At 44.8% G+C, this 20,663-nt stretch overlaps 1 protein-coding gene and 1 pseudogene across 2 annotated transcripts in view; one reads left to right on the plus strand and one right to left on the minus strand.

Annotated features, from left to right (window-relative positions):
- Nucleotides 1–6,337, minus strand: part of Senp6 (SUMO specific peptidase 6) — an 87,147-nt gene extending 80,810 nt beyond the window's left edge. For both annotated transcript variants that reach the window (XM_005347571.3, XM_005347570.3), the window contains exon 1: nt 6,195–6,337. In XM_005347571.3, coding sequence (XP_005347628.1) covers nt 6,195–6,246 — 52 coding nt within the window. In that variant the 5' untranslated portion in view covers nt 6,247–6,337. The remainder of the gene's footprint in view (nt 1–6,194) is intronic.
- Nucleotides 402–5,865, plus strand: LOC106143777 (annotated as a pseudogene).
- Nucleotides 6,338–20,663: the final 14,326 nt, after the last annotated feature.

Below are 20,663 nucleotides of genomic sequence, written 5' to 3' on the forward strand. Positions count from 1 at the left end.
AGACAGGGTTTCTCTGTGGCTTTGGAGCCTGTCCTGGAACTAGCTCTTATAGACCAGGCTGGTCTCGAACTCACAGAGATCCGCCTGCCTCTGCCACCCGAGTGCTGGGATTAAAGGCGTGCGCCACCACCGCCCGGCTTATAAATTAAAATTATGTAAAGGATGTTCTGTAGCTACATATCAATTATTAAAAATGAGCAATGCTGTATATACCAGCACATGCCTGTATGCTCATCATTGGAAGGAAGAAATAGGATTCTAAAGGGGATTTGCCAAGCTGGCCAGACTAGCTGAATCACAAGCTCCAGGTTCAGTAAGAGATTTTGTATTAAAAACGAAGGTCGAGTTTTTCCTTGGCACTGAGGCTCAGGTGCACCCAACAGTCAGCTTTCCAAGTAACCATGGTCCGGGAAGGCATTGTTGCTGGAGGCTCCATGGATGTTAGTGCTACTCTACAAGAGATGATAAAGACTTCTCATCCATGATGGTTTTGTATAAAGACTCTGTGAAGCTTCCAAAGCCTTGGGCAAGCCCCAAGCCTATCTTTGTGTGCTGGCATACAACTATGATGAGCTTATGTATGTCACATCAGTGGAAGCACTTTGTGCCAAGAATAAAAATCAACCTGATTATGGTTGATGACAAGGCGATGAAAGGAGACAGAGACCCACATTGGAGCACCGGACAGAAATCTCAAGGTCCAAATCAGGAGCAGAAGGAGGGGGAGCACGAGCAAGGAACTCAGGACCGCGAGGGGTACACCCACACACTGAGACAATGGGGATGATCTTTCGGGAATTCACCAAGACCAGCTAGCCTGGGTCTGAAAAAGCATGGGATAAAACCGGACTTACATATCGGACAATGAGGACTACTGAGAACTCAAGAACAATGGCAATGGGTTTTTGATCCTACTGCACATACTGGCTTTGGGGGAGCCTAGGCAGTTTGGATGCTCAACTTACTAAATACTAAACCTGGATGGAGGTGGGCGGTCCTTGGACTTCCCACAGTTCAAGGAACCCTGATTGCTCTTCAAGCTGATGAGGGAGAGGGACTTGCTGGGGGGGAGGGGGAGGGAAATGGGAGGCGGTGGCGGGGAGGAGGCAGAAATCCTTAATAAATAAATAAATTAAAAAAAAAAAGAAATGGGAAATGGTTGGATGCAGTTGTATAACGGTTAAGGACGACCTACAGCAAGAATCTCAAGCTAAGGATATTATCAAAGAGTACTTTAAATGTAAGAAACGAAAAAATAAAATACTTGGCTCGTTTAAATAAATAAATAAATAAATAAATAAGGCTGAGGGCTGGGGAGATGGCTCAATGGGCAAAGCACTTCATAAGCCAGCATGAGAAACTGCTCCAATTTCCAAAATCACCAAAAGCCAGTGCTAAAAAAAACCCACAAAATCACAGCTCTTCTATAGGCAGTCAGGAAGACAGGCAAGCAGGACAGTTCCGAGTTTAGGCAAACAACAAAAGGGACTCCATCTCAATCAAACAAGGTAGAAGGCAAAGACTGAGGCTTGAAGCTGTCCTCTGACTTGTACATGTACATTGTGGCAAGTATGTGCTCACATCTGTATACATAAAGAGGAGCACATACATATATGCATCATTAAAAACAAAAAGAAAGTAGAACATTTAGAAGGGCTGGAGAGATGTCTTAGGAGTTAAGAACACTTGTTCCTGCAGAGAACCAGGGTTCAGTTCCCAGCACCCATAGGACAGCATCTCTGACTCCAATTCCAGGGGATCCAACATTGCTTCTGACTTCTGCTGGCTCCTGCATTCATGTAGTGCACGTACAACTCATGTACAGAAACATAAATGAAGATAAACCTTTTTAAATATTAAAAAAAAAAGGTGTAGAGTGATGGAAGGCAATTTGATCTCTGGCCTCAACAAACATAGGCAGGAGCCCATGCATGCACTTGTGAGCTCTCTTGCACGCGTGCGCTCGCTCGCTCGCTCTCTCTCGCTCTCTCACACACACACACACAGAGAGAGAGAGAGAGAGAGAGAGAGAGAGAGAGAGAGAGAGAGAGAGAGAGAGAGAGAATGGAATAGCAAATGTAATTCAGATTGCAGAAAAGAAGGTAAGGTAAAGAGAAAGCAAACTAGCTCTAAGTAAGTGCAGTACATAAACAAATGTGAGAGCGGAGTCCCACAGAGCAGATGAGAAGACACCATCAGAAGGGAAGTGGAATAAACAAGCTGGTTTCCCTAAGCTGCCACCCCTCTACAGCTGTCTCCACATAGGATTCAAGTATTTTTTGTTTTTTTGTCAAGTATACTTGCTAATGTCAGCCTCACCTTGAACCATCCTTTTGACACTGTTCTCATCCCCCTCAAATGTGCCTTGTTCCTTTTATTTTTACTGTCTCTTCCTGGAAAGCTCTGTCTCGCCACCACTCCTCCTATTCACCCTTTAAGGGACTATGATAAAAATGCTTATTATAAATAACTCATTTGTTATACATGACAGTTGTAATTTTATGATTATGATTTTGATTATTGAGTCTCCTTACTATTCAGGAGACTGGGGAAATAACCATGTGCCTCTGCTCTAAGCAGCGACTAAACAGCATGTTGAATGAACAGAAAGACTGGCAACACTGCGACAGGTGAAAAGGTGACATCAGTAGATGAGCATCAGTGAAACTTCAACACGAGAACAATACAGAAGGTCCACACAACACAGAATTGGGGTTCTCCTTAACAGAACATATCCTAGAGCAAAGATATCAGACATCACTTGAGACCTGGAATCCAGCAGTACGTCACTCATCCCAGAACCTCATACCAACCCTCAAAAAAGGATCTTGGAGTCTTTCTTATTCTCATCTTAAGTGGATACTGCATGAATAAATCTTACTCTGTTCTGCTCTTCATTCAACCCCCTGACTCTCCTTTTCCAATTTTCAAGCCAGGCTCACTTCGACCAAAACTGCTGCACTGTTTTGTTTGTAATTCATCTCCCTTTTATTCTTGAACTTTTGTAATTTATTGCAGATAAGGCAGCCAAAGTGACAAAAAAAAAAAAAAAGTCTTGTGTATCCCACAGGGATGACCTTAAACTTCTGAGTCTCCAGCTTCCACCTCCCAAGCACTGGGATTACAGGTGGCCACCACCCTGTTATATTCCTTGCTGGGGATCAAACCCAAGATTTTGCAGATGCTAGGCAAGCACTCTACTAGTAAGCAAGCACCACAGACAAATATGTATGTATGTATAAATTATATTAGGACACTTTTTTTGCTCCCAGTTCTCCAATGGCTTCCTACTACTTGGAAAAAGACAATCACAATCCTGTACCACAGAGCTTCTACCCCTCTCTCCCTTAATTTCAAGTAGTGAAACCACAAATGGCCTCTGAACCTTTATATGCATCACCCCTTTGAGTATCTTGTGATTAAGGGGTTCACTCGGCAGCCCCTCTTTAAAGACACCTTCCTTCCTTTGTTTTTTTGAGACAGGGTTTCTCTGTGTAGCCCTGGATGTCCTGGAACTTGCTCTGCAGTCCAGGTTGGCCTGGAACTCAGATTCGCCTGCATTGCTCTCCATGTTTCTTCCATAGTCTTTATCATATCATAATGATCTAGTTTATTCATTAACAGCAAATGTATTCTAGATATAAGAATATGACAGGAAAACTATAAGCTAATTGCTTCAATAGAGCTTTTATTTCTATCTGGCTGAAAAGTAGAAAGAAATCATTTGATAAATTGTTAAAAAAATAAAACAGTATTCCATGTATGCATATGCAGATTTGTGGAGCACAGGTGGCATCAGGACATTACAGACACATGTCAAGTTTGAGCAGACCTCAAAAAGCTGATAGAAGTTTTGAAAAATGTTTTAAATGCAAAAAAAAAAGTTTTTGTTTGTTTGTTTTTGTTTTGCTTTGTCTCTTTCCCACTGGCTGGCAGTCTCTTCCATTAAAATATACACATTCTATGAAGGCAGTGACTTCGAGTACTTCATTCACTGTTTTATTCCAACCAAGTAGACTAGGCTACTAAAAATGTTTGATGAGTTAAGAAAAATATTGTCAAAGAAAACCAAAGCGTAATACAGGGATCTTTAAAACATCAAACCTAAGGGCTGGAGAGATGGTTCATGGGTCAAGACCTCTTGCCGCACTTGCAGAGACCCCAAGTTCAGGTCACTGTACCTACATAGTGGCTCACAACCGTCCATACCTCCAGTTCCAGGTGACCAGATGCCTTCTTTTTTTAACTGTGGCACCAGGCTTGCACAGGTTGCACATACATACAGGCAACGAAAAAAAAATCATACACAGAAAACAGAAGTTTAAAAAAAGGTTTTAAAAATAATTAATCCTAAAAAACCACGTATCTGTAATCCTAGTGCTTGAGAAGCTGAGGCAAAAGGATTCCAGAAGTTCAAGGCTGGCCTTTTCTAAACTTTTTTAACTACTGAATGAGACAAGGTGGAACTCACACTTCCACATCTGTGCATTTCTGGACACTGATGTTAGGATAAATTAAAGCCACTGCCAGTCACATCAGCCTGCTAGTGATGGCTTTGTGCCTGTTTTACCCTCCCTGTGTTTATCCACTCATGTTTAAACTGAGTTAGCAGCCTACAGAAGCCCAAAATTCACAAAATCCCACAAGTCTAATCCTCTTCCTGGTGAATACGAACATCAGAAAGCCACCGCTTGAGTTTCCAATTTCCAAACAAAAAAAATAGAAAGCATAGCACAACCTGCAATACAAACTACTCTCTCGATCTGTTGGTAAGTTACCTAACGTGGTCAAACCAGTATGGAGGTAACGGAAATGAACTCAGGAAAACACACACGCTTTCCTTATCTTGTGAGGAAAATAATAGAAAGGTCTCATCACTTTTTATATAAAGTCTGGCTTGCAAGGCAAAGTAAGCTTTTTTTCCCACTTGCCTATTCTCAAGTATGAAGAATAAAGAAAATTATTTTCGCTCTTCTCTTAGCTTCCATTCATTAGCCGAGTACTTCCTCCAGAGGCAGTGAGCAGGGCATTATGGCACCCTCATACAAAAAACTAAGGTTCTTTCTTAACTTTAATTTATATCTTCTTAATCCAGTAATGCTTCTAAATCATTTCTTAAAGCATGACCTGGTTATATTTCACCCGAGGGGAAAAATACTTTCAAATTACTCAGAGTAATTATTCTTTTGTTGTTTTTGGTTTGGTTTTTCGAGAAAGGATTTCTCTGTGTAGCCACGGCTGTCCTGGAACTCGCTCTGTAATCCAGGCTGGCCTCGAACTCACAGAGATCCACCTGCCTCGGCCTCCCTAGTGCTGGGATCAAAGGCCTGTGCCACCACTGCCCGGCAAAAGTATTTATTCTTAACAAGCACGGAATGCAGACTCATTTTCCTAAACATACTCATAAACTCAATTACCAGAAAAATATAAATAAAGTCGTGTGAACGTCATGTTCCCGGTGCTGGGAAGGCAAAAGCCAGTATCGTTACCCATTTACCACTACCCCAAACCAAAACACACCTTTTAACCGGCTTAGTCCAACTGAAAATAGTTAACTCTGCCTCTTAAGCGACTAAAAATGGAAACACCCTAACTCTTTAGCTTCCCTGGCTGTCCCCAAACTGACAGTGAGGCTCCTTCTCTCTTTTTTTTTTTTTTTCATTTAAACTGGTTTACGAAGTATGACCAAAACACATCTCATCAGACTATCATCGGACACCACCGGGTCTAACCTGCACCCCAACGGCAGCGGCCAGCAGCCTTTTAACCAGCAGGCCAGGGAACCACAACTACCTCTCCCCTGCCGACTTGGAGCGGCCAATTCCCACCAAAGCTCAGCAGTCTGAAACTTTGCACGAACGCTGAGCAAGACCTGAAAGCAGCCGCCTCTCACCCCCTAGGCAAGCATGGAAAATAGGGAGATGGGGGACTAGTCCGAGCCTTCGGCGTGGCCCTCGCCAGGCCGCCCGAGGCCTCGGCTCCCAGCGCGGCCACCGCGCCGTCTCGCGCCGGCCTGCCCGAGCCCTTGCCGGGAGGACCCGAACTCGGGGCGCCCGCCATCGACCACCCGGCCCCTCCAGACGGAGCCAGGCCCTCCCGGAGCACACAGCTGAGTACCACGGCCCGGGGGACCCCGGTGTCGCGAGTTTCCCCCCACCCCCACCCTCCCCTGAGTTCGCCGACCGCGAACGCACCTTCCAGAAAAGCAGCCTGCCCAGAGCCGCCGCCGCTCTTGCCCGCCGCCATCTTCCTCTTCCCACGCCGCCTCCTCCTTACTCCATGGCCGGCACCGCGGCCGTGCTCGCGGGGAACAGGGGCCGCGCGGCGGGAGGGTAGCAGCCGCAGGTTGGCGGGCCTCGGGCTCGGCCGTCCGCGAGCGACGCTGTCCCCGCCGGGCCGGGTCCTCACACAAAAGCTGGCCGACGCGGCCCGGCCTGTCTCGGGCGGACGGGAGGCGCTGAGGCCCGCGGCCTGGGCTGCTTCTCCTCAGGCTCCTACAGCGGTCCGTGAGCGGCGGCGACGACGGCGGCGGCGCTTCCCGGGTCCGGCTTCCCTCGGCACACGACTCCCCATCCACCGGCCGCGCCGATCTCCGTGACGCTGCTCTCCGCCGCTGGCGCCGGGGACGGAGAGCGAGGCGAACGCGCACACGCCGCCTGCGTCCCGGGCCGTAAAATGGCCGCAGCGGCGCGCCGAGCGAGGGCTCCGCGACCGTCAGGCGCCCGCGACCCCTCGCTGCTCCCGCAGTGGCCGCCGCCGCCGCCGCCTGCCCGCCCACCCCGCCCAGGCGTCAGAGCATCAGCCCAGGCCTCGGCGACTGTCCATGTGGACGGGGGTGGGTCTCCGCCACCGCCGAGCGTCGGTCGCCACAGCAGCCCCGCCGCCGCTCCTCCCCCACGGGCCTCCGGGCCCGCCCCGCCGCCGCCCCAGCACCTCTCCCTTGGGGCCCGGGCTCCCCCCCACTGCACCGGCCGAACCCACCCCGGGGGGTGGCGGGAGATTTCAGCCCGCGGGCTCTGCGTGGCGTCCCACCGGTCTAGGCAGGGCACGAACAAAACCCCTTCCTCAGAAGGCCCCATGGCAGACCCGGCCTGCGAGCGCTTCCCAGCCTGCTGGTGAGGGATTCTGTTTGATCCCCGTGGCACCACACATGTTAAAGAAACGCTCCGAGTTCTGGTCTTTTTGAAAAGACCTTCGAATTTAAAACATGTGCCATGTGAAGGGGGAAAAAAAGTAGCGAGATAATGCAGTCGCTGTGGGAAATAATCTGTCTTCACATCCATCTTAAAAACAATGGGTAAGATTGAGCCTGTACACTTGGGTGGGTGAAAAAGAGAAGACCTTTGTCATTTATGTGTCCCTTGCCGAAAACACCAGACTCCTTACCAGGCTATGGCTCAGACAATGATAGAATTTGGAATTGCATTTTCTTTTCTTGCAAGCTGGGTGTGGTGGTTTTTAATCCCAGCACCTGGTGAGAGGCTGGTGGATCTCAATGGATCCTTTCTCAAAAGAGAAAGAGATACATGTTACCCTGTTGTATCACAACTGAAACACAAGTCACAAGTCCCTTAGGTGTGTGGTCGGCTAATAAGCAATTTTTCTTTAAAAAAAAAAAAGATATTTGATGGGTGGGTGTTTGCCTGTGTTTAGTTTCTGTACCCTGCTGTCTGCAGTTCCTTCAGAGACCAGCAGAGGGGACCTCAGATCTTCTGGAACTACAAGTGTAGGCAGTTGTGACTGTCATGTGGGCCCTAGGAACCAAACTGCTGGGCCCTTTTCTCCAGCCCTCTACACCCTAATTTAGAGGTAGGGTCTCACTATATAGCCCTGGCTGGCAAGGAACTCGCTGTGTAGACCAGTCTGGCTTCAAACTCACAGAGATCTGCCACCCCCTGCCTCTGCCTCCCAAAGTAATGAGGCAGCATATCCAGCTCCTTTGGGCTTCTGAGACAAGGTCTGGAGTATCCCAGGCTGGCCCTGAATTTGAGTTGGAGCTAAAAAGGGTCGTGAACACCTGATCCTCCCGACTCAACATACCAAGTGCTAGGGTTACAGGCACGCACCATTACACCCCACGATCCTTAACTCTTTCAGCAGCCATCTTCAAAACAGAAAAAATCTATGCTGTATATCAATGAAAGCTCAACAGCAGTTGAAATGAGTCAAAAACATTTGTTAAGGAAATCTTTGAGCACTTACCTTCTACCTGGGTTGTTTATTAACCAAGGCTCACAGAGGAGACTTTTTTTGATAACTTTTTATCTTATCCCTACAGGGTGGTTCATACCTGTAATCCTAGTACTAGGAAGGCAGATCTCTTGTGAATTCAAGGCCAACCTGGTAAGTGTAGGGAGTTCCAGGCCAGCCAGGGGTATACAGTGAAACTTTGCCTCAAAACAAAAACAAAACACAATAACTTAGCATCTTTTATTATAGTGACACCAGTAATCCATGCTGATTTATAAAAGTACCATAAGGAACATACTATGGTATAATTTGTATTTTCATTGTCTGAGGAAATACATGATGCTATTGGAATCTTTGAAAGAAATAGTCTGTGCTATTGCTTCAGTGTAATACTGAGACATGTACATGAACAGGAAGATGAGGGGTGACTAGTCTTACCTAAAAATAGGAAGAAAGTAAGCCTCTCATTTTAAATTTTTTAAAAATACAAAATACTGTATTCTGTAGAGGAAGGTACCAGGAATCAAGGGATATGGGTAGTCCCTGAGGGATGGCAAAGGTGGAGAAATTGATTCTCCCCTGAAGCCCAGACAGAGAAGAACTTAGAGCCTTGATTTTTGCTTGGTGAGACAGATTGTTCACTTCTGACCTACAGAACTGTGCTATGATAGATTTGTGGCAAGTTGCCAACTTAGTGGTAGAGTAATTTATTCTGCTGTGGTAGCTCATACCTGTAATCCTAGTACGCGGAAGGCAGATCCCAGTGACCTCGAGGCCAGCCTCATATACATCGGGAGTTCCAGGCCAACCAGGACTACACAGTAAACAACAACAAAAACGAAAGAAAGAAAGGAAGGAAGGAAGAAAGAGAGAGAGAGAGAGAGAGAGAGAGAGAGAGAGAGAGAGAGAGAGAGAGAGAAATAATACACAGAGTGGAAAACTAGGAAGCGTCATTTTAAGAGAATTTAAGTAAGTTAGGTGTGGTAGTGTACGCCTTTAGTCCTACCTACCACTTGGGAGGATCTGCCTACAGGCGTATCTCTGAATTCAAGGCCAGCCTCGCCTCGTTGTGAGCTGCTATCTATAGATAGATAGGTAGATGACTGAATTGGGCTTTTTCAGACAAAGGCTACTGTTTGTTTGTTTGTTTTTTTCATTTCTTTATTTTGATCTTTTGAGATATAGTTTCTCTCTGTAGCTCTGTGTATTCTAGAACTCCCTAATGTAGACCAGGCTGGCCTCAAATAAACAGAGCTCCACTTGCCTCTACCTCCCAAATCCTAGGATTAAAGGCATGCGCCACCACACCCTGCTTTACTTTTAGATGATAGCAATTTTAGCTAGTGTTTGTGGAGCCCTATCCTTCCAGTCATAAAGCAGAAGTTTGGGTTATGCCAGCTACCTGAAGGCTTGTTACAACACATTTTACCCAAACCCCAGAGTTTATGCCATCTAGAGTGAGACTAGAGAAACTGCATTCCTAACAGATTCCCAAGACAGTTACAGCTCACTGGGGGCTATACTTTTAGAATGAGATTTCAACCGTTTTTTAAATTCCTTTCTAGTTCAGGCATTCTCATACTGAACCTACAACTAGAAAGCTTTTCCATACTCGGGGATATTGTAAGGAGATTCCTTAAAATCACCATGACTCCTAATGAGTATGATCACCTGAACATCAGTAGTCTAGTGTTTATGCCACATTCAGGGCCTAGAAAATTTTGTATTTAGAAGATGCTCTGTAACTATATATTCAGTATAATCTCAAAAATACTGAGTTAGTAGACCTTCTTCCCCTCCCCTTCTTTCTCCTGCTGCTTCTCCCACTTTTTCTGAAGAAGGGTTTCTCTAGATAGTCCAAGCCCCTATTGTCTCAACCTCCTCAGTGGTGGATGGCATATGGGTGTGTACCACTATGCCTACATTACCCTTCTTGTTGCATACATTTTTTGAAGCCCATGGACATTGCCACAATCAATTACTGATGACTAATTCAAAAGCAGTTATTGTAGTTATTCAGTTTTGATTAAAAGTCAGCCATGGGCTAGCAAGTTGGCTCAACAGGAAAAGATACTTGCTCAGCAAGCCTTCAGCCCCTGAAGATCTCATTAAAAAAAAAATAAAAAATAAAAAGCCAGTGCAGGGTTGTTGATATGACTCAAAGGTAGAATATGGTTAGACACTTGCTGTGCAAGCCTGATGACCTGAGTTCGAACCTAGGAACCCACGTGGAAGGAGAGACTGACTCTACAAGTTTGTTCACTGACCTCCACATGTACACTCATATACACATACACAGAGAGAAAATAATAGCAAAATATTTTAAAAACCAAAATCGGTAGTATACATCTGCAATCCCATCAAAAATGAGATACAGTGAACAAGAATTGTCCCCAGGTAAGGGGGGAGGAGGGGACCATCCCCACTGGCCCCTACACACTCACATACACACAAAATAATAATAAAGTTTAGAATAAAAATAAATTTATTTTAACCCTTTTATAACTATGTCTTTATCACTTAAATTTAGCAAATGCCATTGAACTATCAGCCTACTTTAGGAAATTTTAATTTTGGCATAAAATATAAAGGAGAAAAGTTAGGTTACTTTAGGTTTATATGAGTGGGCAATTGACATATATTATAAGTAATATAATGTCTTATTCTAATTATTCCACTGAAGAAATTTGGGGGTTAGGGCTGGAGCCCAGTTGGCATTTGTTTGTTTAGTACATGTAAGGCCCTGCCTGGCTGTAGTCCTACCACAGGAAACGTCTATGCTCTACTTCAGCCTTTCCCACCATTCCCACCTGAGGTCCTTACTGCTCATTGCTCAAGCTGAGAATTCCTTTAGTTTACCAGAATTGTTTGCCTGTATACATATCTGTTCTAGTTTTAATATTCTGATTTATAGCAGAGACTACTCCATGTTCACAGTCCATTAGGTTTTATCTTCCATGTATCAAAAAGCCTTGGCCCCACTGTTTGTAACCCTAGGATGCTTTGTGCTTTGTCACCACATGTACTTCAGAGCTTGGCAGACAATTGGCCAGCAGGGCTGGAGCCTACTTAAGTTGTTTAAGCACACAGATAAAAGTTGGGTTTGGTGTTGCATTCCTATAGTGCCAGCACTTAGGAGATAGAGGCAGGAGAACCACCCAAGAGCTCCAGGTCAACCTAGTCTCTGTGGTGAATTCCAGGCTAACCAAACAGCGAAAGCCTGTCCCAGAGACAAAAGCGCGCAAAAGCCAAGACTGATAATTGTGTTCTCAAAAAAAGTGGACTGAAACTAGGATGCTATTTTATTATTAATGTGGACCAGTTTGTCCTAATCATTTCTAGCAGTTTCTCCTGTGCGCCCTCCTGCCCAGATTTGGGGAGATAGTCTCACCAGTTCTGGGAGATGGAATCAGTGCCTCCTGTATGCCAGACAAGCACTCTGAGGTATTTTTAGTTTTTCTGTCTGGGGTGGGAGAATTCATATGTAGTTCCTGGTCTACACACTGTAGAGGTCAGAGGACCTAGATCTCGGTCATCACGTGCATTCTACCATTTGAAACAGGGCCTATAATTGACCTGGAGCTTTACCAGTGGCTTTCCAGGGATCTGCCTGTCTCTGCCTCTCATGTTGCCTTTCTGCTTCCCAATTTGCCATCCCTAGTATTAAAGGCACGTGCCACCAGGCTTGAGTTTTTTGTTATTTTGGTTTTTTTTTCAACATTGATTCTGAGAATCTGTGGTAGTTTTAATGATAATGGCCCCCATAGGCTCAGATGTTTGAATATCTGCTTCCCAGGTAGTGGAACTGTTTGGGAAGGGTTAGGAGGTGTGGCCTTGTTGGAGTGGGCTTTGAGCCAGGTCCATTCTCATTTCATCTGCCTACCACCTGTGGGAATAGGTTGTAAAGCTCTCAGCCACTGTTTCAGTGCTGTTCCTGTCTGCTTCCTGCCATGATGATGGGGCATTAACCCTCTGGAAGTATAAGTAAGCCCACAATTAATGCCTTCTTTTACAAGAGGTGTAGTGGTCATGGTGTCTCTCTACAACAACACAACAGGGACTTGGCAAGGTCTGAATTCAAGTCTTCACACATGTAAAGCTGCCCCATCTCTTTAGTCATCTCCTCTTTTCTTTTGTTCAGAGACAAGGTCTCATATAGCCTAGGTTGCCCACAAACTCCTGATCCTTCTGCCTTCATCTCCAGAGTGCTCAGATTACAAGCCTGCACATCAGGTCTGGCTTTGACTTTTATTTTGACATTTAGGATCTCAATAAGTTGCCCATACTGGCCTTGAACTCACTCATAACCCAAGCAGATTTTGAATTTGGAATCTTCCAGTCTCAAACTCCAGAGTAGCTAGGATTACAGGCTTAAATCATCATGTGCAGCTAAAGGCCTATTTCAAAAGGTCAGTCAAACAAAACAGACCAACGAAAACAAACTGATTGAAAGGGCAGCCAGAAATGGGACTGGTGAATGAAGCCTATAATCCTAGACCTCAGGAGGTTAAAGGAAGGAGGGCTTGGGAACTTGATAGAGAACCACCATGAGTCATGATTAGAAAGGGAACAGGAGAGAGCTGGCCCCAGCTGATACCACCATTGTTGCTGCCTCAGTCACAACCAGAGCACCCTCTGTGACTCTCCACATGGGGAAGGCACCCCAATGTGGGCCAGCACAGGCTCCTAGTCCTCTGTTCATTAGCCCAGCAGGAACAAGTGATATGGAGTGGCCAGCCAGGGTCCTTGTGCTCCTGCTAAGTTCCTGAAGGAAGACTCTGGAGCTATAGGAGGTAGGATACAACTCTCCAAGGCACATGACATCAGCTGCGTGGTTTCTAACCTTTTATGGCTTATTTCAAAAAAGAAAACTTAATTGTGAAAAGCTTTTGCTGGTTAGAAAACCTGCCATTACTATTCCCAAGAGAGGTATCCACTGGCCACATTATTATTACAGGAATCACTCATTAGTTCGTATAGAACTAACAGTCTGCGGATTTCAACCCCCAAAGGTCATGAGATATCCTGTATATCAGACAATTATGTCACATAGAAAAATTGTAGTTGCCAAGTAGCAACGGAATAATTTTATGGTCACCACAACATGAAAAACTGTATTTTTTGTTGTTAATTGTTTTGTTTGTTTGTTTTTTGAGACAGGATTTCTTTATAGCTTTGGGGACTGTCCTGGAACTCACTTTGTAGACCAGGCTGGCCTCGAACTCACAGAGATCCACCTGCCTCTGCCTCCTGAGTGCTGAAATTTAAGGTGTGTACCACCACCGCCCAGCCCTCAGTTGTTTCTTTTTTTTTTTAATATTTATTTATTATGTATACAATATTCTGTCTGTGTGTCTGCCTGCAGCCAAAAGAGGGCATCAGATCTCATCATGGATGGTTGTGAGCCACCATGTGGTTGCTGGGAATTGAACTCAGGACCTTTGGAAGAGCAGGCAATGCTCTTAACTGCTGAGCCATCTCTCCAGCCCCCTCAGTTGTTTCTTAATGATAATAAAAAGCATCAGGACTTGTGTTAGTGGATTTGAGGGAAACTAGAAAGATATTACAATTTATGGGGACGTGGGAAACAACTGGAGAGTCAAGAATTCCACTAAAATCACTGCAAAGGTTGTCAACCTAGAGACAGCATCTCTCTCTCTCTCTCTCTCTCTCTCTCTCTCTCTCTCTCTCTCTCTATTTATTTTTTATTTTTGTTTTGTTTTAAGACAGGGTTTCTCTGTATCTTTGGTGCCTGTTCTGGATCTCCTTCTGAACACCAGGCTGGCCTTGAACTCACAGAGATTCACCCATCTCTACTGGGATTAAAGGTGTGCATCACCATTGCACCAGAGACATTTCTTTTATAAAAAAATATTTTCAAATAAAAATGTTAAAGAACATTCAATTAGTCATAAGGCCTGAAAATGTCAGTCATAAAGTCTGTATATGACCTTGGATGGGGCCTCCTTCCTCTCTGGTATTCTGGAGGAATCTCACAAACAAGATTGTTCTCTTGATTTTACACTAAAGATACCGTACTTGCTCCATTCCTGTGACCTATAGTATTACTTTAGAATTCTGCCTTTCCTTTTTCTCTGTGTCATGGTGTATATGTATAACATTTTTCTATCAGCAATACTATAAATCAATAAGTTTCATCACATTTGACACTCACTTTTCATTTCTTCTTAGGTTTTGATACCTTAAGGTCCTTAGTCTTGGATGTCTGATTTTTATTTTTGTATTAGAGTTCTCTAGAGTAGCAGAATTTATAGAATGAATCTCTCTATATATGTAGAAAAGGATTTGTTAGAATCACTTACAGGCTGCAGTCCAGCTAATCCAACAGCGGCTGGCTGGGAACAGAAAGTCCAAGAATCTAATGGTTGCTCAGTCCAAAGGCTGGGTGTCTCAAGCGGTCTTCAGTATATACCAGAATTCTGAAGAAGCAGGCTCCGATGCCCGTGAAGGAAAGGATGTGCTAACAAGTTGAGGGCAAGCAGGCAAAGAGCAAAACCTCCTTCTTCTTCCCTGTTCTTAGGCTTCCAGCAGAAGGTGTGGCCCAGATTAAAGCTGTCTTTTTACCTCAACGGTCCAGATTAGAAGTAGATCAAATTACGCAAAACTCCCTCTCAGGTGTGCCCTTCATTTTCTGATTTTAGTTAATTCCAAATGTAGTCAAGTTGACAACCAAGAATAGCCATATTCTTGAGTGAGCTAAACATTTAAATTGACTTGTTTTCAAAGTTCCTGAACTGCCACTGGACAAGTGTGCACGCACACACGAAAGAACAATCTTGAGTGTTTTCTTCCACTTTGGGGTGGGGGGGTGCTGCATTCTCTCAGCAGCTGGCTGGTGAGCGAACCTCAAGGATCCATCAGCCTCTCTTCCAAGCATCAGGCTCACATTGCCACACCCAGATTTTCACATAAATTCTGTTAGGTCCTCAAGATTATGTAACAAATATTTTATCAGTTGAGGTATTTCCGCAGCCCAATTGCTGCCTTCCTTCCTTTCTTCCTTTATTTTTGTCTCCCAGGCTAACCTCAGATTCACTGTGTAGCTAAAGATGACCTTTAATTCCTGATCCCCCTGTCTCTGTCTTTTAGGCTGGTATTATAGGCATGAGCCACCATCCCAGGTTTATGTCATTGTCGTAGTCACTGTTCTGAGGTTGCGAAGAGACACCATGACCAAAGCAACTCTTATAAAAGAAAGCATTTATGGGCTGGAGAGATGGTTCAGTGGTTAAGAGCACTGACTACTCTTCCAGAGGACCGTGTTTCAATTCCCAGCACCCATCTGGCAGCTCACAACTGTCTGTAACTCTAAGATCTGACACCTTCACACAGACATAGATGCAGGCAAAATGCTGACACACATAAAATAAAAATAGATAAATTACTTTTTAAAAAAAGCATTAAATGGGCACTTGCTTACTGTTCCAGAGGCTTAGTCCATTATCATCGTGGCAGGGAGCATGGTAGCAGAGAGTATGGCAGCAGCAGGCAGTGTGATACTGGAGATGTGGCTCAGAGCTACGACCTCATCCAGAAGGGGGGGGGGGAGGTGGAGGCGGTACAAAGGCCTGCCTGCACCTTCCGAGAAGCAACAGGAAAGAGAAAGAGAATGGGTGGAGCTTGCCTCTAAAAGGGGTCTTTTGCACATGAATACCCTGGACTAAGTATTTGCCTGAGGACTGACAAGCGCTTCCTGCCAGGTGAGGGGCATAATGCCTGGATGCTAACATTTTGCATACTGGGCCAGCATTCTACCCACTGAGTTACATACCTGGCTCATTGTCATTATTTCTTTTGAGGAACCTGCCTGACTCCATTTTAAAGGCAGGAGCCATTATATGATATGATTAAAAATAAATTTCTATTTACTGTGAGAGTCGAATTGCTCTATTTCCCCAACCCATGACCTTGATTTATTTTTGAGAATACCCCGACCCTCCCTGACCCTCCCTGACCCTCCCTGACTCCTCCTAATCACATGGTGGGTGATCACATGATTATTCTTTTCTTTTTATTTCCTTGTTGTCCCATCGTCTCTCTTCTGTAAAACTACTCATGATTTTATTCCTTAAAAGGGGGCCCAAGAGATGGATTGAGGGCTGTTCTCTTTAACCCAACTAGGAGGCAGTTGCTGACCAGCCTTGGGTACACCCCAATAAAAATCAAGCTTGCTTCAAAATTGGCTCCAATTGTGGTAACGGTCTTATTTTTGCAGTTGGGATTAACTCTTTTTCTTTTTCTTTCTTTCTTTCTTTCTTTCTTCTTCTTCTTCTTTTTCTTCTTCTTTTTTTTTTTTTTTTTTTTGAGACAGGGTTTCTCTGTAGCTTTGGAGCCTGTCCTGGAACTCATTCTCTAGACCAGGCTGGCAGAACTCCACCTGTCTCTGCCTCCCGAGTGCTGGGATTAAAGGCGTGTGCCACCACCACCTAGGTTCTCACTGACTTTTGACTCTTTCTTTATCTTACATTAATCCTGCTATAAGATTTTTATACTCCACATTTTATTCCATTAATGACTTTTTATTTCAACTTACCAGTATACTGTTAAGATTATTGTGGTTTTCCTTTTATTTTTTTTTAATATTTATTTATTTATTTAGTATACAATGTTCTGTCTGTATGCCTACAGGCCAGAAGAGGGCGCCAGACCTCATTACAGATGGTTGTGGGCCACCATGTGGTTGCTGGGAATTGAACTCAGGACCTTTGGAAGAGCAGACAATGCTCTTAACCGCTGAGCCATCTCTTCAGCCCCCTGTGGTTTTCCTTTTTAAAGACTTATTATTTATTTATTTATTTATTTATTTATTTCTGGTTTTTCGAGACAGGGTTTCTCTGTGGTTTTGAAGCCTGTCCTGGAACTAGCTCTTGTAGACCAGGCTGGTCTCGAACTCATAGAGATCCGCCTGCCTCTGCCTCCCAAGTGCTGGGATTAAAGGCGTGCGCCACCACCGCCCGGCTTTCTTTTTATTTAGGAACTGCAATTACAGACGGGTGTCAGCTGTCATGTGGGTTTTAGAATAGAACCTGAATCTAGGTCCTCTGCAACAGCAGCCAGTCTCTTAGCTGCTGAACCATCTCTCCAGCCCCAGATTATAGTTTTTTAATAATACATTTGGCTGTGGGCTGTTCTTCCACCCCCTGCTATTTGTTCTTATTTGCATGTGCTACAGAATTTTAGCATTTGACTTTTTGAAGTTTAAAGTAAAAGTCCCCTTAGAAAACTGAAATTATTCAACCTGTGGGGGAAAGCTTCAGGTTAACAAAAAAACATTTTTAAGAATTTTTAAAGCCTTCTAAAAATATCACTAGGCTTTAAAAATATTTTCCCTTTTTATTCCCCAAATGGTACCAGCTGCGCAATTTTGCTTCCAGCCAGAATATTGCTTTCGGCTTCCACTGAGTGGTTTTTTTTTTTTTCCTGCATTAATCAGGCTATTTTGGATGGCATTTGCCATCGCCCGAGAGGAATACTGAGACACGATTACATATTGCACAGACACAAAATTACTACATGTGAATACATGTGCACTGAATAAATTGTGCTATTTCTGGATTTTTGTTTCTTTTTAAGGTTTTTTTTTTCTTAACATCCCCCTTCTTTAAAATTTTTATTCTCTTCGTGATCTTTAAGAGGAAAAGGGAAGGGGGCTACCCCCCCTTGTGCTGTAGGATATTTGTAGACTTTGCCCTGAATACCAACTGCTCCCTGGGAGCAGCGCGAGGACAGCCCTTTCGATGGACATCGTGACACCGTGTCTCTGCGCTGACGCTGAGGACGGATTCAGCACTTCAATCAAGGCTTTCCCATTCTGTATGCGGGAATGCCTTCTCCCACAAGGAGACCTCTGCTTCTCACTAGTTCCGACTGAACTGCTCCTTCTTCCAGCCATCTGGCTTATTTTCCCACCTCAGCAACCTCACTCTCATCACCTCACGTGTCAGTACCCCTCCCGTGAAAGGGCGGCTCGACCTGTGCTGGCCCTTCCTTCCTAGACTCCCTCTCCTGAGCTGGCCTGCTCAGGTACCCTGGCCCACATTCCTTCCACACGCTCAGTGACCTGAGAGCCAGGAAGGAAGGGCAAGGGGAGGAAGACAGAAGTACTCAAGGTCTTCATCTGAACAATAGGCAGAACGATTTGATTATTAAACAAGGCCCCAAGGACTCCAAACTCCCTAGCAGTTTAGCCTAAAACTTGGTGGCTTCCGGGACTACTGTGCTCTACTGTCCCAGTGAGACGTGTGGGCAATATACAGACTTTTTGTGCTTACTTAGTGGTTTTTACTCAAGTTCTGATTTACTGAGTGAGGCTAAAGCAGACTGGGAAAGAGGCCTGGTCAGCTATGTCTGGGAGCGAACTGGCCGACACTCATGCATGTCGAGTCTCTGAAATATACCCCTCCTACACTCTTCCCACTTCTTCCTCTCTTTTGTGTCTCTATCCCCCCTATACCAGGCTCACTCTCTCTCTCCCTCTTTCCTTCTTTCTTTCTCCCTCTCCCTCCCCCATCTCTCAATAGAGACTTTATTTGAGAAAAGTCTATATGTCTGCAGTGTTTGGAATGAGAATGACCCCCATTGGTCATATGCTTGAATGCTTGGTCCCCAGTTAGTGGAACTGTTTGGGAAGAATTAGGCAGTGTGGTCTCCTTGGAATAGACATGACCTTGTTGGAGGAGGTGTGTCACTGGGGGTGGGCTTTGAGGTTTCAAAAGCCCTTGCCAAACCCTTCTGTCCATCTGTCTGTCTGTCTGTGGCCCCCTTCCTTCTCCTTCTCTCTTCCCCAGCCCCTCCACCTCAAGACCTTTGCTCTACCGCTTCTTAGAACTTGTGAATCAGAAGTGAGCTCACAGCTACTGTCCAAGCACTGTACCTGGCTACCTGCCAGGTTATGAACTCTCAGCATCCCCCCCCCCCATATGCTTTCTTTAAGATATTCAGGTCCCACAACCTTTTTCAAACAGTGCCACGAACTACAAGACACCAAGTTTTCAAATGTGTGAGCTCCCTATGGGGACATTTCTTATTCAAACTCTTACATAAAATAAACGGAAAATTCTGTTACCTCCAAGAAGATGACAGCATGTTTGGAAGTTCCAATAGGAAACATGGCTACTTGTATACCAAGCCTGGAGACCTTCCTCTGTATGTAACATGAGGGCCTGCTTGTTGGGGTTTCTGTCCTGCCCAGTTCCCACAGCTGGTAAGCCCCAAAGAAAATCACACAGTTTGTAACATAAGTTACAAACTGATTGGCCCATTAGCTCAGGCTTCTTATTAACTCTTATAATTTATATTAACCCATTATTCTTATCTATGTTAGCCACGTGGCTCAATACAGTACCTTTTTCAGTGGGGCAGGTCATATCCTGCTTCTTTGGCGTCTGGACAGGACTGGGGAGGAATGAGCTTCCCAGAATTTACCTGTTCTCCTTGACCTGCCTCTACTTCCTGTCTGATTGTCCCACCTATACTTCCTGCCTGGCCTGGCCAATGAGCATTTATTTAAAACATAATTGACAGAATTCCCATCTGTATGGGAAGGTCATCCTCTTTGATCAAGGGCAGGTGAGGGAGGAAGGGGTCACTTGCTTAGCCAGCTAGAACATCTAAATAAACCTAGTGGTCAATGCATTGACTCTAGTCAGGCCCCCCCACATACTGCATCCAAGTAGATGAGCTAAAAATGTGGCTATGTCAAAGTATCAGCAATAAAATTTGAGCTTTTATAACAAGGGACTGAGTGTGGTGGCAGCGGGAGGCAAATCTCAGTGATCCAGCCTGGTCTACAAAGTGAGTTCCAGGACAGTCAGAGCTGCTACACAAAGAAACCCTGTCTTGAAAAAACGAACAAACACCCCCCCCCCTCAACTCAAAAGGAAGAAGACTGGTGTTCAAGCGTGTCACTGCAGTCCAGGACTACTGAGAGCCTGGTCACTCACAAAAGTTATTTCTGTTCTCAGCTCTGACCACTGGCTCTGGAAGTTCGGGGCAGTGCCCAGGGTGCACATGTTGTCATCAGACCTGGGAACAGTAGAGTGGGGATCTTCTGTTCACAGACAGGTGAAAGGGTGTCGAACACACGATCAGGGAAAAGGAAAGTCTGTGGTAGTCAAAGCTCCCTGAAGCGGATCCTTTTATACATTGGTCATGACACTGGCAGAGAAGCTGAGGTAGGCTTTCCCCGCAGCTTTGACAGCCAAGCATCTGAGAAGAAACAGATGCACTGAACACCACAAAACAGATAAACACCAGAGAGAAGACATATTGGAGGATTTTTTATTTTTTACCTCAGTGAGCATTTTCTTAGGAAAGAGTTTAAAGCTTGTTTTGTATTCTACTCAGTGAATCTTCTGAGTTCATATTATTAAGTATTTTTAAAGATTTAAAACAAAAATAATAAAGTGTCTATGTGTGTGAAAGAGAAGAGAAGAGGAGGGGAGGGGGGAGGA

The sequence above is a fragment of the Microtus ochrogaster genome, chromosome 5 (assembly GCF_000317375.1).
Source record: "Microtus ochrogaster isolate Prairie Vole_2 chromosome 5, MicOch1.0, whole genome shotgun sequence".
Lineage (NCBI taxonomy): Eukaryota > Metazoa > Chordata > Mammalia > Rodentia > Cricetidae > Microtus > Microtus ochrogaster.